A 17,111-nucleotide genomic window follows, 5' to 3' on the forward strand; every position below is an offset into this window, starting at 1 on the left:
CATAGCTTTTCCTCTGGCGTCTATGCTCTCAATGTGGCACATGTGTACGTGCACAGCCACACCTACAACCAAAATGAAAAAAAAATATATATATACATACACACACACACACAGAAAAATATATAAATAAACCAAACCCCTCCTCTCCAAGTGTAATCATTTTCTGAGATACTGAGAGTTTATTAAGGATTTAGGCCAGGCAGTGGTGGCGCACGCCTTTAATCCCAGCACTCGGGAGGCAGAGGCAAGTGGATCTCTGTGAGTTCCAGGCCAGCCTGGTCTACAGGACAGGTCCCAAAGCTACACAGAGAAACCCTATCTTGAAAAACAAAACAAAACTAAAAAACAAAAGGAATTCAGTATGTGAAGCCAGATATGATGATGGCACATACTGGTAATAGCAGCACTCTGAAGGTAGAGACAAGAGAGTCTCTGTGAGCTCCTGTCAACTCAAAAATCAAAACTACAAAAGATGTCCCTGTATGAATTCTCCGAGCGTGCCCCCCCCCCCCCCAAGACAGGAGACAGGGTTTCTCTATGTAGTCCTGACTGTCCTGGAACTCTCTCTGTAGACCAGGCTGGTCTTGAACTCACAGAGCTCTGTCTGCCTCTGCCTCCTGAGTGCTGTGAATAAAGAGTATAAAAAGTTAGTCTGTTGACTGTAGCTGTATTTCAGTGGTGGAGAGCTTGCCTTGTATACATGACACCATAAATTCAATCTCCAGTAAAACACACACACACACACACACACACACACACACACACACACACACACACACGAGCCTACAAAGACAGAAGACAAGCATTATTTGTCAGAGGAATATTAGATCTTTTATATACTGACTATCTGAAAATGTCTTAGCTTAGTGGTGACATTTCATAGCATGCACAAGGACCTTGATTATCTCCTATCTTCTTTGGGAATTTCATTAAGAGAAGCTCTGGCTGTGGCTGGGCATGGTGGTACACACCTTTAATGTCAATTCTCTGGCAGTGGTAGGAGGGAGGGAGGCAGGGAGGGGGGAGGGAGGGAGGGAGAGAGAGAGAGAGAGAGAGAGAGAGAGAGAGAGAGAGAGAGAGAGAGAGAGAGAGAGAGAGAGGAGAAGCTCTAGCTAGAAAGCAAAATGGAGAGCTGTTAAGAGCCATTTGTCAGTTTCACTTCCTCAATAATGGCAAGTCCCTGGTGGTAGGTACTTAGTTGAAAGATCACCCCAGGTGCAGAGTACTTGTGAACAAAATGGTAATTGGCACAGTGCCGCATGCCCATTCATTCATTTATTTTTATTAAAAAATTTCCATTTAAAAAAAAAAGATTCATTTTATGTGTGTATTTTGTCTGGACGCATGTTTGAATTGTGAGCCTGATGCCTGTAGAGGCTGGAAGAGAGAGCATGAGCTTCTCTGGAGCTGGAGTTATGAACAGCTGTGTAGCTACCATGTGGGAACTGGGAACTGAATCCATGCCCTGTGGGAGAGTATCCAGTGCTCCTAACTGCTGAGCATTGTTCCAGAGGCCTCCCATCCCCCACTCAAAAGAAAAATTCTTCTGGATCGTGTATCTGTAATGTGTATCAGTACTTGTGATACTGTGTGTGTGTGTAGACTTCAGAGCATAACTTCGTGGAGTTGGTTTTCTCCTACCACCTTTCTATGGGTTCTGGGGATTGAACTCAAATCGTCAGGCTAGTGAAGCAAAAGCCTTTACTCATGGAGTCATCTTCCTGGCTCTGTTTTGTTTTTCTGAGACAAGGTCTCGGGTGGCACAGGTTTGCCTTGCACTTGCTATGCAGTGGAGGGTGATCTTGATTCCTGACTCTGCTTCCAAAGGCACAGTGCTGGGACTGTAAGCATGTGCCAAGTCTAGCTGGCCACACATTCATTTATTTAACTAGTGATTACCTGTTCTGATAGTCTCTGCTGTGGGAGTGGGGACAGGCTCTCTCTATTTAGCTCTGGCAGGCCTGTCCTCATCATGAAAACTGGCCTCAGACTCAGAGATCTGCCTGCCTCTGTCCCTCAAGCCATCTGCCACTACACCTGGCTTTCCCCTAACCTAATCTTTTTTTCCCCCAGGTTTTTTGAGACAGGGTTTCTCTGTGTACCCCTGGCTGTCCTGGAACTCATTCTGTAGACTAGGTTGGCCTCAAACTCCTAGAGATCCACCTGTCTCTGCCTGCCACATGCTGGGATTAAAGATACTTTATATTACACCCCGATAGGACCTCCATTTTTTTGAGGCAGGGTTTCACTATATAACTCTGGATGGCCTGGAAACTTCAGAGATCTAGTCCCTTTGTCTCTGCCTCCAGTGTTAGGATTAAAAATGTGTACCACCACCGCAAGTAATAGGGCCCATTTTGTGACCTGTTAAGACAGGTATGTCACCTGGCCAACCCTCGGTTGAGAGCCTAGAAGTTCCTTTCTACTTTAAAATAGCTTCCCTACTTCCGCATTCTCCTCCACACCCATTATCAGGAAAGAACCTGGGACCTCCCACAAGGTCTGCAAGCACCAGACCCCAAGCCACACCTCCAGGCCATTCTTCTGTATTACTCAACATTCCTTTCCCAAGGATTTGAAAACTAAGCCTTGAGGACAGGGTCTGCTTTCATTTTATATCCCTAGTAAATATCCAAAATTGTTATTTTCAAGGAATGGTTGACAGTGGAAACACAGAAGTTGGAAATTGATTATCTATGAAGTTTAGACACAGTGTAACTGCCAAGGTTGGAAACCTTCATTGTATACTGTGTGTCTGTCTGCATATAGAAGCAGAAAAGGGAAATGGTTTTGGAAGACAGAATATAAACTTTGTAGATGTCCAAACTTCTGCAGGAGACAGTTTTTGCTTTTGTTGAGCAGTCTATGTATTCATAGAAGCCATGGGATAAGGACATTGATCAACATTTTAGTGGCTATCAAGGTTAAGGCTTAGATTGAGGGACTTGAGAGATGGTTCAGTAAAGACAGTGGCTGTTCTTCCAGAGGACGGTGGTTTGATTCCCAGCAAGCACATGGTGACTCACAACCCCAGTCTTTAACCCCAGGACCATGGGATCCAACACCCTCTTCCATCCTCTGAAGGCATCAGGAGTGTAGGTGGTACACAGACATATATTCAGGCAAACACATACACATGCAATGAAAATAAATAAACAAACCTAAAAGCAAGCAAGCAAGCAAGCAAGCAAGCAAGCAAGCAAGCAAGCAAGCAAGCAAGCAAAAGCAGCCTTATACTGAAAGAGTTGTCCCAGATAACTGCCTCAATCTGGAGTCCAATGACTCCCAAGACTCTGACTGGTGAAAGATTTCTGATAGTGGAGAATTACTTCTATGGTGGATGGTGATTGCTGGTGCATTTTATCTATCCAGAATATTTTCTTCCATCCTCTCCCCTTTCCTCCTTTTTTTTTTTTTTTAAGGGTTGAGGATGGAACCCAGGGCCTTGCGCTTGCTAGGCAAGCCCTCTACCACTGAGCTAAATCTCCAAGCCCCTTTCCCCTTTCCTTTAGCCAGCATTTGTGTAGCCCAGGCTAGCCTTAAGGTCCCCGTGTAGAAAAGAAAAAAAAAAAAAAAAGATCCCCGTGTAGCCAGGATTGACCTTGAAGCCCTCATCTTCTGGCCTCTACCTTCTCAGTGACAGAGCTATGGACAGGCCTGTGCCTCTACACCCTGCTTTCCATCCCTTTGGATAACTAATTTGGTTCAGTACATGTCCTGGATGGGAAAGAAGTTTCTTTGGGGTTATTTTCCCTGGCTGCTAGGAGAGAGAAGTGTTGCGGTGAACAGAAATACAGAAAGAAAAGTGGTAGTGTCTCTCTCTCTCTTTTTTTTTTTTCTCGAGACAGGGTTTCTCTGTGTAGCTTTGCGCCTCTCCTGGATCTTGCTCTGTAGCCCAGGCTGGCCTCAGACTCACAGAGATCCGCCTGGCTCTGCCTCCCGAGTGCTGGGATTAAAGGCGGGAGCCACCCCCACTTCCACCTGCATTTTTTACTTGCAATGGGTGTTGAGCTGACTGATACAGCTTCTTCGTCCTCTTTCCCTGGCTACGGAGAAGAGAACTGCGATGTCCATGCCTTAGTTACCACATCATGATCCCCTGTGGATTAGCTGATGGTGGACAAGTTCCACGCCCAGCACGGAGGGCTGTATTAGTATGGAATTTGACAAGAATTTGAAAAACTGCAGGTTTCCCTCTTTGCTGCCTCTCCTGAGTTTCTTAGTGAGGACCAATTCTATTTCAACACAGGATATAATCTAATTAGAATAGCAATGGTGGTTAAATTTTTTTTTAAATTCCTTTTATTTATTACTTCTTGCTTGTGGTCAAAGGATAACTAGAGAGATCGGGTCTCTCCTTCCACCATGTGGGGTCCAGGGATTGAAATCAGGCCATTAGGCCTGATGCAGTCACCTGCTGGGCCACTTGCTAGCCCCAGTAGTTTAAGAATCTTAAATCCAAAGGCTTTTGGTGACTTCTGCCAAAGAGGTTTATAGACAACAAAGAGATTTTAAAACATCATTTGATTGTACCTGCTTTGTGCTGTGGCATTTTACTGAGGCTTGACAAATAAGAGTATAAATTCAGGGGCGAAAGCACTGGCTGACAAAAAAGAACTGTCTCATCGTCTTGACATCACTGACTCCATCTTTAAAATGGCTGTTTACTTCTGGGTTTACCTCCTGGTGTGTTTTAAAATACTCTTGCAGATCTCAGTCTGCTAGAAATAGCTGCTCTACCCTCTTTCAATAGAAGCTCCCACCTTCTGAGTATACTGTCTCATGGTTATTTATAAACCTGATGTCAGTCAAAGATCCCTCCTCCTCATTCTCTTCCTCCACATGTGAAGACAGACCTACATAAAATTAGAAACTTTGCATAAGGTACTCAGTCACTTAGGTAAAAACTATTTGTCAGTCAGCAATCCTTTAAGTGAATGAAAAAAAGAATAAAAAGGAAAGGAAAGGACATGACTGCTCCTAGGTATGGTGGAGGAGCAAGTTTACTGCAGATAAGAGAGAGCACAGTGAGACATCTGGGAGAGTCCAGAGTGGTCAGGACCCTGAGCCATGTGAGCAGAGTGGGGAGGGGGAGGGGGAGGGGGAGGGGGAGAGAGGGAACAAGGTGCAGCAGCCAAGAAGGTACAAAAAGGGAAACGGGAAGCTCCCCAAAAGTCTAGATTGTACAGAGAAGTCTCTGGGGAAGGAAGCCCAGCCCCTGGGCTGGAGCGTTCAGGGGAGAGGGCTGGGTATGCTGTCATCCATACCCTGGAACAGGCAGGAAGTGAGGCATGCTGGGAGAACCTGGGGGCCAGGTCTGCTCTGATATGCTAAATAGGCAACTCAGCAGTTTGTCCCAGGGTTTGAGATTTAGAACATTAAGATGCCTAAGTTCTTTAACTAAAGCACAGTTCTATACTGTTCTGGGGGAAACCAGCTCCTTCTTAAGGAAACAATTCTTTGGGACTTTTTCTTTTTCTTTTTTTTTTTTTTTCAGAGCTGAGGACCGAACCCAGGGCCTTGCACTTGCTAGGCAAGTGCTCTACCACTGAGCTAAATCCCCAACCCGGGACTTTTTCTTTTCTTTCTTTCATTCATTCTTTCTTTCTTTTCTTTTCTTTTTTTTTTAGAGATTTTAAAAACCTGTAATCAGTTTATATTATTATTGTTAGCTTTTTTTTTTTCTTTCTCACCTTTTTAAAGACAGGGTTTCTATTCTGGCTGTCCTGGAACTCGGAATCAGAGGCAGCTGGATCTCTTGAGTTTGAGGGTAGCCTTGTCTACAGATCGAGTTTTGAGATTAAGGTCGCAGCCCAGGATTCCCTTTTACTTGAATGAAGTGGTAGAGGTTGACTTTGAACTCCTGATTCTCTTGCCTTCATCTTCTTGTGTTATATTTCCCTGAGACTGGGTCTTTTTCTTGAACCTAGAGCTTGTAGTTCTTTGGCTACACTGGTTGGCCAGCAAACCTATCTTGTCATTGGTTCCTACCTCCAATGCTAGGGTTACAGGTACACCCAGCTATTCCTGTTTTTTTTTTTTTTTTATGTGGAGTGAGCATGGGAATCCCAATTTAGGTCCTTAAATGTGCACAGCAAGTGCTCTTACCTACAGAGCCATTTTCCCACGTCCCAGATTTTTTTTCTTTCCTTCCCTCCTTCCTTCCTTTTTTAAAAATTTATTTATTTTTTAAGCTGTCCAGGAACTCACTATGTAGACCTGGCTGACTTTGAACTCATAGAAATCCGCCTGCCTCTCCCTGATGAGTTTTGGAAAAGAATGGCATTCATTACCACTGCAGGCTCTAAGAACCCTTTTTCTTTCCAGCTATCTCTGCTAATATTTTATGGAATGTTTCTTAGACCATAGTTTGGAGAATACAGGGTGCTGATGGTTTGAGCCTGCTTCATGGATCAGTTATATGACCTTACAAAAATCATATCTAGCCAGGGGTGGGGAAGTGGGGGTTGGGGTGGCCATGCCTTTGATCTCAGCACTCAGGAGGCAGAGGCAGAGGCAGGTGGATCTCTGTGAGTTCAAGACCAGCTTGGTACATAGAGTGAGTTCCAGGTCAGTCAAGGGAACTTCTAGCTTGTGTAGGAAAGAGAGAGGCGAGATAGGGAGAGGTGGAGAGAAAAAGAGAAAGAAAGCCCGCTGCCACTGACTCTGGAAAGTTTTTTTTTTTTTTTCTCGAGACAAGGTTTCACTGTGTAGCTTTGTGCTTTTTCTGGAACTCACTCTGTAGCCCAGGTGGGCTTTGAACTCACAGAGACCCGATTGGCTCTGCCTCCCCAGTGCTGGGATTAAAGGCGTGCGCCACCACCTTTTTTTTTTTTTTTAAATTTAGGACAGGATCTCACTATTCCAGGCTGGCCTTTAACACTCCAGATTGTTCTCTAGCCTCTCCCTCTGGAGAACTAGGATTACAGGTTTGCATTATGAGGCCCAGCTGGGTACTAATTTAGAAAGGACTCTGCATTCTCACAGGTGAGGACAGTGTTAGCATGTAGTCTTAAGGGTTCCAGAATTTAGAGAATCTACCCAGGCTCCTAAGAATAGTGCTCAGAGGAGTAATAACCACCCCAAGAAAAAGCAAATTAGAAGGCCTAAAAATGAAAAAGATGAAGCAAAGATGATACTTGGCCTGGTCTCAATCTTGGTAAAGGATGTCATCATGAGACAGTTACTTCCACAGCAGGGAAGACTTTCAACCACAAAGGACGATCCAATTTCCTTTTCATGGGAAACAACACTAGTATTATTTAAGCCTTATGGAAATGAGCAAATTCCTCCTCTACAACCCCCTCAGGCCTCAACTATCAGAATGGTTTTTCACACTCTGTGACTTGAAGTTGGTAGTCTGGCAGCAGAGTTCATGGGCCCAGGACAAGAAGCCCAGCAAGCAGAGAGAACCCACAAGAAACTCACTTTGTTCTTTAATAATTGCCTGGGGACCGACAGATAGGACATTAAATTTACACAAAGCTGTTTAAAATCGTAACTACACAGAGAAGGACGCAGAGAAGCAGACACACCACTAGTACACAGGTCATAATGGTCAGAATGGCTTTTGAAAACACCTTCTGGCAAGATGACCATTAAAGTCACTTGGGTGGTCAAAACTGAACTGTAAAATCGAATGTACTGGATCATTCCCACCAAATGGAAACAGTGAACAAGTGTGCAATATTTAGGACACACAGGTAATTAATTTTTTTGATTGTAAAATGAACATAAATTTTAGGAAAATGTTATTTTAAAAAAGGACAAAATAATGAGGCTTTAAAAAAATTTTTTTTTTTTTTAAAGGAGTCTTATGTCAACTCATGAAAGATTCCATCAACTTGCTTGCTTCTAAAGTAGGTTTTTGTTATTTTATAATTCTCCCCACAAGGTTTGGTCGGAGTTAACTTGTAGATGAGGAAATTGAGCTCAGGGAAGCCATTGCTTACCTGTCTGAAGTGGTCCTTGTGCCATTTGAATCCACAACTGTCAACTAGTTTCTTAGTTTATTATTATTATTATTTTTGGTATTTCGAGACAGGGGTTTCTCTGTGTAGTTTTGGTGCCTGTCCTGGAACTCGCTCTGTAGCCCAGGCCGGCCTCGAACTCACAGAGATCCGCCTGGCTCTGCCTCCCGAGGGCTGGGATTAAAGGCAGGCGCCAGCACCGCACGGCTTCTGAGAACTTTCCAGACACGGCGATAAGCTGCCCTGTTGTCAATAAATAGGAAGGGCTGTGCGACCCGAGTGTTAAAGCTTCGGAAGCAAGCCTCCAGCCAGGGGCGAGAGGCGGGCTGGAAGGTGTGTGCAGGTGATCGGGGGCGGCCCAGCCCTTCCGTCCGACGCAGGCTAGCCTGCAGACCTGAGCCGCAGGACCTCCACGACCCCCAGGAGACCCAGGAAATGAACGCAGGCGCCGGGAGACTTGATAAAGTTACTGCGAGTGCGAATGCCCCAGAGAGCGACAGCAGGGCCTGCGATCCATTGATCTGAGCGACTGCCGAGCCTGGGCCGGGGCCGGGGCCGGGGCCGGGGCAGGTGAGGCTGCGGGGCACAGACCGTTGGGATTTCGGGCGCTCGGGGTTCGAGCCGCTTGCTCACGGCCTGCGCCGGTGTGGGTCGGGCTCCGGAGTCCGCTGGGGTTGGTTTTTTTCTGGCTTTTTTTTTGACCTCAGCGTCTCGGTCTCACTCGCGGACAGCCCTGGTCCCGAGGGGAAAGACCCCATCACCACCGTCTTCCCGGACAGCCGCGGCCGCACCCCCGAGCCCCCCGGGCCCCGGCCTAGGGTCGCGCCGGGCGGAGGCTCGCGGGGCTGCCGGAGCGCGGGGGCCGCGTGCCCAGCCGGGAGGCGGCCCGTCTCGCGCGTGGGGTCGCGTGTGGCCACGGGCCGGCGGCGTCGCCGTGACCTCGGGCCACCCCGGGCCGCGCGCCGCTCGCCCGGCACACACACACGCACGCACGCACACACACACGGGCGCGCGAGGCGCTGTCCTGAGGTGACACCGCCTGCCACGGCAAGCAGCAGCAGGCGCCGCCGATCAGCGAGTTCGCACCGAGGATTCCTCTTGGTGCGTGGCCCAGTTTTTGCTTAGGACCCGCTCCAACCCCTCGCTGACACCGCCCCCCGCGCCGCCACGCTCCGAGGCCTTCCTCGGGGAAGCCTGGCGGCTTTCCTCCCCCCCCCCCCCGTCCTCCCGCCCGCCCCCCTCCGCCCCCCTCGCGGGCCCGCGGCGCGCGCGTGCGCGATTCCTCGATTCCACAGGCGGTTCGCGCCCCGGGTGGGGGCGGGGTGCGGCGCGGCGCGCGGGGCCTGGCCGGCCGCCCGCGGGGAGGGGACTTGGGGGGGGCGGGCCGGCCGGCGTGGGGAGTTCCTCGCTCGCGGACCACACGCTCCGCGGGCCAATCCCGAGCCAGCCTCTAGCGGTGTCGCACGCGGGACACGTCCCAGCGTTTGTTGGCAGGGGCCGGCGAAGGGGGAGGGGGAGAGAGCGAGAGAGCGAGCGAGCTCAGGCAAGGGAGTTGAGTGACAGGCGGTGCGGAGCACGCTGGGAATTGTAGTTCCTAGCTCCCGTGGCCATAGCCATTTTGTAGTCAAGGGACTACAACTTCCAGAAGATCAAGGGGACTATTCTAAGGTGCCCCGGGAATAGGCGGCTCTCCCCCGGGCCGGGCGTCCTGGGGCAGTGCTACCCAGCTGCCCGGCTGCAGGTAGACGCGAGGGCAGTGGCGAGGGTTTGCATGTGGCTGCCGTGGGGTGAGCGGACGGCGGGGGGAGGAGGGGGAAGGGGCTGAGGTGGAGCGACCGAGCGTGCCATGCATTGAGCTTAGGGAGCCTCTCTCAATTCCGTGCCCGGGGTCGGAGTGGGAGAGGCGCCTGACAGGCGGCCCGCGAAGCATTGGCTGAGGCCTCTCCCGGGTCTGGTCGGCGGGGCTGCGGGAGTCTTCTGCCCTGGGCCGGGGCTGGTGGGCAAAGGGTGAGCGAGCGTGCCATGGCTCAGCTGTGGGAGTTTTCGGCTGGCGAGCGGTGCGGAATTGGCCGAGGAGCCCTAACTTGTATAAAAGCAGAGTCCATTTAAAGTTGGGCTGGATAGCCTGTCTCTCATTGGTTAGGGGGCTTGGAAAAAAGAGACTCGGCGAGCCCTCCGCTGTGGTGCTGCCGCCGCCGCCGCTGGAGTTGACTCTTCTGCTCGCACTGCTGCTGCAGCACAAACGTGACTTCCAACATTTTAAATCTTATCTTTCCTTTTTCTTTTTCCAAGATGTAACTACAGATCAGACACTAAGGACCTTCACGTTTCGCTGATGTAGTTTTTGGAAGAAAAAAGGGGGGGAGTGAAGGGCGTCGGTTTTTTTTTTCTTCTTTTTTTTTTTGTGTGTCTGTGTTGTGTGTTTCGGGGGAAATTTTCCATTATGAGTGTTTTACAAAAGTGAATTTTTCTTGTTTGCTTCGTTCGTCTTTGGCTCTTTATTTTTTTTCTTTTATCCTTCTCAATTTCGGATTTATTTCAAGGCGAATCTGGCTTTGGGGGAAGAGGAAGAAAAGTCGGATTACAAGATCAACCACCACCAACAATAAAAACCACCAGGATATTTTTTTTTTTGCAAATTTCTGACGGCTTTAAATTCATGAAGCAATTGTCCCCTTTTGCAATCACCATTTGGATCTCAGAATGAGCAAGGAAAGACCCAAGAGGAATATCATCCAGAAGAAATACGTAAGTGCTCCTAACAACACATCCTTTGGCTTGCAGTTTGAAGCAATGGTTGCGAATGTCAAGTTTATAGATAATTCTGCAGCTCAAGGGTTTTAAACATAGCGTCCGATAAGGCTGTTCCTTTCTTTTCCGAAAGGGCTTTTCAGCAAAGTCGTGTCTGCCTAGTTTGGTTGAGAAAACAGACTGGTGTAGATACCTCAAGTGAATAAATTGACCTCGAATGACACAACATTAATGTAGTTTTAGATGAAAGGCAAGTGATTTCGGTGGAGCTTGAGGTGATGTTTGTGGGGGCCTGCGGTAATATAACTAAACTGCAGTCTCGGGCGAATTTGGCCCCATACTGCACTTTGCATACAAATGAGCCTGTTATTGGTGTTATTTGGAAAATCGTTAAAGGTATGTATGTTGGAAGCCCTTTAAGTTGCAATCCAGGGTCCGACTATGGCGATCTTCTTGCACTGGCACATCCATTTAATATGTGTGGTCGTTTTGGCTTACCTAGATTGCAACATAATCCAGTTGAGAATCATGTTACAGGGACTGTGCATTTATTGGTATTGACTTTAATAATGAGGCTGATTTTGGTTTTTGTTTAAGAAGAATTCATGGTTTCTAGTTTTAGGGGGAAATATATATATAGCTAACGTTTTTTAAAGTGTGTGTGTGTGTGAGTGAATGCATATGTTACTGCAAATAATTTATCCTTGTTAACTGGGGTCCTGAAATTAGGTTGTAATAGTTAAATTTGTTTTGTGATAGTATAGCAACGTTTTGCTTGACATAGGGAGTGTTTTTGTTTTGTGTAGTGGGTTTTTTGTTGTTGTTGTAAGTTTGGGGGGGAGGGAGCAAAGAGGGGAACCAGGGGATTAACCAAATATGCACTCGAGTGATCCGGTGGTTAGCTGCATATGCTTAGAGCAAAGAACTCATTTTTACCCCAGAAAAAAGGCCCTTGAAGATGCATAAAGAACAATGCGATCGTATAAGAAAGTTTTATATAACTAGAATCGATAATTTGGTGTTATATTTTCCCTTTCTGATGTGTGGAGTATATAATGGGAGATGACCTTCGGGGTAGTGGCTCTTTAAAAATTATGTTTAATGGAAAACCTGAATTCCTCTTCCGGAGAGCTGATTCTAATCTAGACACGTAAACTTAACTATGAAAGAAACGCGAGATTAAATAATGAAGCTCAATTTACGAAGCTGCTCCATAAGGAATTTAAGAATTAAAATACATCCGCATTGCAGAGGGCTGGGTAGAGCGCTAAGGACTAGTTTAAACTCGGTGTGTAGAAACTGCATGGGCTGAGCCTTGCCTTGGAGAGTGAACGCCTTCCCAGAACATGTCTGTTTCTGATGTACCACAAAGACGATGGGCTAGAACTTGGACAAGAACCCTCCACCCTATCCCGGACCTCGATAAGTTAGAGAGCACTGTGGGGTAGGCTTTTTTTGTTGTTGCTGGTGGCCAGCGGATCCTGTCGAGTCCCGGCGTCCGGCCGCAAGCCGATGTGGCCGGCCGTGGCCGCGCGAGGCAGAGCACGAGTCACAGCTGCGGGAGCCGAGTCGGTGCTCAAGCCGAGCTCCGGACCCAGCGGGCAGGGAGGGTGAGCGGGGCCCGCGGCGGGCTGGGCCGGGGCCGGGGCGGCGGCTCGCGGGCGGCCTGTAGGGGGCAGACTCTGGGCTGTGCTCTGGCCGGGCGGGTGGGTGGGGCTCGCGGCGTGCAGACCCGGGGCGGGTCGGGCTGGGTGAGGGCGGCGGAGGGGAGGCTGCCTCGGGCGCCCCCCGCCGCGCGCTAGGCTAAGCTTGGCGGCTCTGGCGTCTCCATGCCGCCCTGCCCCGCGGGCTCCGGCTCAGTCTCGAGAGCAACAGGTTAAGCAGGCAAGACGTCAGCGCGCCCCCTCCCCGCCCCGCGGCCTTCCCCTACCGTGCGCCTATGTACCCCGCCCCCTCTCCGCCCCTTGCCCCTAGTGGTTCTGCCCCCCCCCATCGCAAGCAGCCGCGGTCTGTTGTCATTGTGACGTCACAAAGGGACGGCCCGGTGGAACCTTCCCCTCCTCCGTGATGTCAAAGGTTCCAGGCGCGGCCAGAGTAGGAGCTGTGGGAGCCGGACGTGGGAGGAGGAAGGGGTTGTGAAGGGTGCGACAGACCTTGACCTTCCGCTTTGAGGTTGTTCCAGGTCCTACCAGGTGAGCATCGGGAAGCCTTTTACCCCTCACCGAGTGCCCTTGAACCTTGTTCTCATACTACTAATGGGCTGGAGAGCAGGGAGGAGGGGAGGGGCCTTCTTAACGCCAGGAGTATTGTCACTCCTCAGTTCCAAGTTTTTTTGATGGTGTGACATTATTAGTGTATCCCCCCCCACTCTTGCTAATGAAAACCAAGGAAAGTGCATTTAGGGGAGCTTTACCTTGTGTGTGGATGGAGTTGAGTGAGAATTTGGTTACTTTGTCGTGTTGAGGGATGCCATTGCAGGAGGTGGCATGTTACCTTTGAAGGGGGATGCTGATGCTGCTCAGCTGTTGCTCTTTTTGGAAGATTTTCACTGTCATTGGGGGAAAGGCTGTCCTCTTGGCTGTGCTGTTCATCTGCTCACCCTCTGTATCAGGGAACTCTGGAGACTGAAGGACTGGATCCAAAGAGCACAGGACTCTTGAGTCTCAAGAGTCACTGGATCTTAACAGGAGAACAAATGGTTCATGGTGTGAATCTTCACTTTTCTGTAAAATGGAAAATGTCATAACTGCTTTTGTCACTTGACTAAATCATTGAGATTATGTGGGTGGAAGATGTAAAACAGTGTGCTGCTTTATATAGAAGGTGGCATTATTACTAAGCTGGTGGAAGGCAGCATGCTTCCTACAATTGGTCTCAAAAGCTTTAGATGTCTTCCACCTAGTTTATTGCCTTAGCAAAGAGTTTGAGAGTGTGATTGTAGATGGAAGGCTTTGGGAGAAGTGAATGTTGCATTTCTTACTAAATGACATCCTTGAGAACCTCATAAATTGAAATATAATCCTGTCTTAATTATATTGGGCACAACTCCCAATACAGTACCTTAAATACCTGGAAAAGGTTGCTTTCCAGAGCCCAAATTCACTTGGTCAATAAAACAGTTGCAGGTTTGCTCAGTGTGTATTCTGTCTTTTGCATCATTTCTTTTATCATTGAATTCAGATCTTAAGGCTTGTTAGGAAGACACATTTACCTCTACCCTGTGGAGGAGCCGTTTCACCCCACGTCCCCAGCCTGCATGTTTTAAGGGTCTCGTTTTCCAAATGCCTGTAATTCCAGCACAGTTCAAGGTTATCTTCAGTTAAATATCCAGTCTGTGTCCATAAGCCCTTCTGGGCTACATAAGAAACTGTCTCAAAGATCCCCTGCCACCAATATGGCTCAGTTGGTAGAATGCTTCCCTAGCATTTACCCATTGCCAGGAAAATGACCTAGTGCTGCCTGTAATCAGGAGGTTTAAGCAGGAGGATCAGGAGTCAAGGAAGTTCTCTGCTGCCTAGCAAGCGTGAGGCCAGCAGCTGGGAATATACATTTTTTTTTTTTTTTTTGGTTTTTCAGACAGGTTTTCTCTAGTTTTGGTGCCTGTCCTGCATCTCGCTCTGTAGACCAGGCTGGCCTTGAACTCACAGAGATCCGCTTGGCTCTGCCTCCTGAATGCTGGGATTAAAGATGTGTACCACTACTGCCCAGCCCCTGGGAATATACTTTGGAAAAAACATGACCCAGACCACCCCATGACCCCAGAAAGTGAGAGAGGTTGCTTCATAAGGTTTGGAAACTGAGTTTTACTACAGTTTATAGTTGCAAAGTAAAATCAAACAATAGAAAAGTATACTAGGGCAGAGGTGTTTAGTTCAGTGCTTGGAGTGTTTACTTAGCATGGCTAAAGTCCCTGTGGGTAGGGGTGGTGGTGGTGGGGTGGGGGGGATGATCTCCAGCACTAAAAAAAGTTCAAAGTCATGATTTCCTGGCATGGTTGGTACACACCTTTAACCCTCAGCACTGGGGAGGCAGAGAGACCAGTGCATATCTCTTCGTTTGAGGCCATCCTGGTCTACACAGCAAGTTTCAGGCTAGCCAGAGATAGTGAGGCCTTGTCTTGAAAAAAAAAAAAATCAGCTTGCTTGCTTTTCCTTTGTGGAACAATCATTGTGATATTTTACAGCTATGGGGGAAGAACTGAAGTTATTCAGTTGCCTTGTATTCCCTTTTCTTTAATTCATACTGTCTTTTCTTTGTTTTTAGTGGTTGAAAATCCTTCCCTTTCCCAAGGAGTCTATGGTGGAGGTGATTTGTTTGATTTTTGCAGAGTTTGGGGTGGAACTTTTAGGGCCTTACACATGCTAGGAAAGCCATGACACCAAACGAAATCTTAGTTCCAAGCAGAAGCATCTTTAAAAACTGTCACTGTAGGTGTAGTATATAGACAATACAGAAGCAATACAGTCAGGTTCATAGTGTGTAAATTTAAAATGAATAATAAGCTTTGTTCAAAAAGCCAAAATTGGGTTCTTATTTTTTTTTTCAGAATAAAGCTTTGGCCATTTTTTTTTTTTTTTTTGTTGTTGTTGTAGCTTTGCACCTTTCCTAGATCTCACTCTGTAGACCAGGCTGGCCTTGAACTCACAACTCTGGAGTGCTGGGATTAAAGGTGTGTGCCACCACAACTTTTTTTTTTTTTTTTTTTTTTTTTTTTTTTGGTTTTTCGAGACAGGGTTTCTCTGTGTAACTTTGCGCCTTTCCTAGAACTCACTTGGTAGTCCATCCAGGCTGTCCTCGAACTCACAGAGATCCGCCTGCCTCTGCCTCCCGAGTGTTGGGATTAAAGGTGTGCGCCGCCGCCACGCCCGCTGCCCCCCCCCCCCCCCCCCCCCCGCAGCTTTGGCCATTTTAATTAACATTTTGGGTACAGTGTTCAAATCCTACTGATGTTACTGGCTCAAGCCTCCTCAAATATTCTTGTGTCAGTTCTAACTAACCTTTACCTACCTAGCCTCCTTGCCCTTAGGTGCAGAACATTCTGGTTATTAACCTGAAGCTTCTGCCCAGTGGGCAGCTATGGGGTGTGCTTCTGTCCTCTTTGGCTTCCACCCAGAAGTCTTGCCAAGTGTCGGTTGTTTGTTCCCAAATCTGGTTATTCCAGTTGAGCTTATACTTGTAATTACAATTAAGTCTTATGTAAACCTCGAAATGACTGTGAAAACAGTTGGTTCAACTTTAAGTTGAATGCTTTGGAGGAAACATGATAAAAGTGCTAAAAGAAAAAGGATGTTAAATTAGATGTAGGCTGGACACTTGAGATTTTGTGGATTCTTCATAAACACTGCATTGCAAGTCCTTCCTCTTTGGTGGTGGTGGTGGTGGTGGTGTGGTGGACTAAGTTATACCTCTAGCCTCCAGGTCACTCCCTTTTAACTTGAAATTCTCCTTTAACAAAACAAGTGGAGCAAGTCTGAAAGAAAAATGTGTACTCAGAAATAAGACTGTACTTGGATCGAAAGATAACTGAGATCCCAGCCTTGGGAGGGTGAAACAGGATAGTTGTGATTTCAAAGGTAGCATGGGCTATAGAGTGACAAACTGTCTCAATAAAAGAAAAAGTCCAGTAGCTAAAAGTATATTTTATTTATATTTTCATCATCACATCGCTTACTTTGTAACTTTTTTCTTTTTGACAGTCTCATGTAGCTCAAGCTGGTCTAACTATACTGTGTAGTAAAAGATGACCTTGAACCCTTGATCCTCCTGCTTCTGCTTTCCAAGTGCTGGCGTTATAGGCACCCACTGTTATACTCTGCTGAAGGTTTTTTTGTTTTGTTTTTTAAATTTTGCATTTATTCTCTCTGTCTCTCTGTGTGTGGTGTTTGGTAACAAGTGCCTTTACCCACTGAATCATCATCTTATTGGTCAAAAACTTGGGTCATATATAGCAACTTTACTGTCTGTCCCACAAGATACCACCGAAGATCTTTTTCAAATCCTTTAGTGCATAAGCATACTTTTAATTTACTTTTGAGTCAAGGTCTCATTCTGCAGTTCGTACTGGCCTCAAACTAATGGTCTTCTGTGATTCTAAGTTCTGGCATTACAGACATGGCTTTTAGTAAAGCTAAATGTCTTTTTTTTTTTTTTTTTTTTTGGTTTTTCGAGACAGGGTTTCTCTGTGTAGCTTTGCGCCTTTCCTGGAACTCACTTGGTAGACCAGGCTGGCCTCGAACTCACAGAGATCCGCCTGGCTCTGCCTCCCGAGTGCTGGGATTAAAGGCGTGCGCCACCACCGCCCGGCAAAGCTAAATGTCTTAATGTTTAGTTCAGGATTTATTAAAAACTATTAAAATTGCAGCTGACTTCTTCAGGAAGTAACTACTTACT

At 47.4% G+C, this 17,111-nt stretch overlaps 1 protein-coding gene across 12 annotated transcripts in view; it reads left to right on the forward strand.

The window, feature by feature from the left end:
• Nucleotides 1–8,152: 8,152 nt before the first annotated feature.
• Jarid2 (jumonji and AT-rich interaction domain containing 2) overlaps nt 8,153–17,111 on the forward strand; it is a 193,096-nt gene continuing 184,137 nt past the window's right edge. For 2 of the 12 annotated variants that reach the window (XM_076573248.1, XM_076573251.1), the window contains exon 1: nt 8,153–8,540. Coding sequence is in view for 6 of the 12 variants with exons in the window: in XM_076573244.1 (XP_076429359.1) it covers nt 10,674–10,718 (45 nt within the window). In the remaining 6 variants the exon portion in view is untranslated. Of the gene's footprint in view, nt 8,541–8,921; nt 9,072–9,495; nt 9,712–9,796; nt 10,719–10,760; nt 12,166–12,728; nt 12,914–17,111 lie in introns of those variants that run through there. The other 10 variants (XM_076573250.1, XM_076573252.1, XM_076573244.1 and 7 more) reach the window with 9 other exon arrangements.

This window comes from Peromyscus maniculatus, chromosome 5 (genome assembly GCF_049852395.1).
Source record: "Peromyscus maniculatus bairdii isolate BWxNUB_F1_BW_parent chromosome 5, HU_Pman_BW_mat_3.1, whole genome shotgun sequence".
Taxonomy (NCBI): domain Eukaryota; kingdom Metazoa; phylum Chordata; class Mammalia; order Rodentia; family Cricetidae; genus Peromyscus; species Peromyscus maniculatus.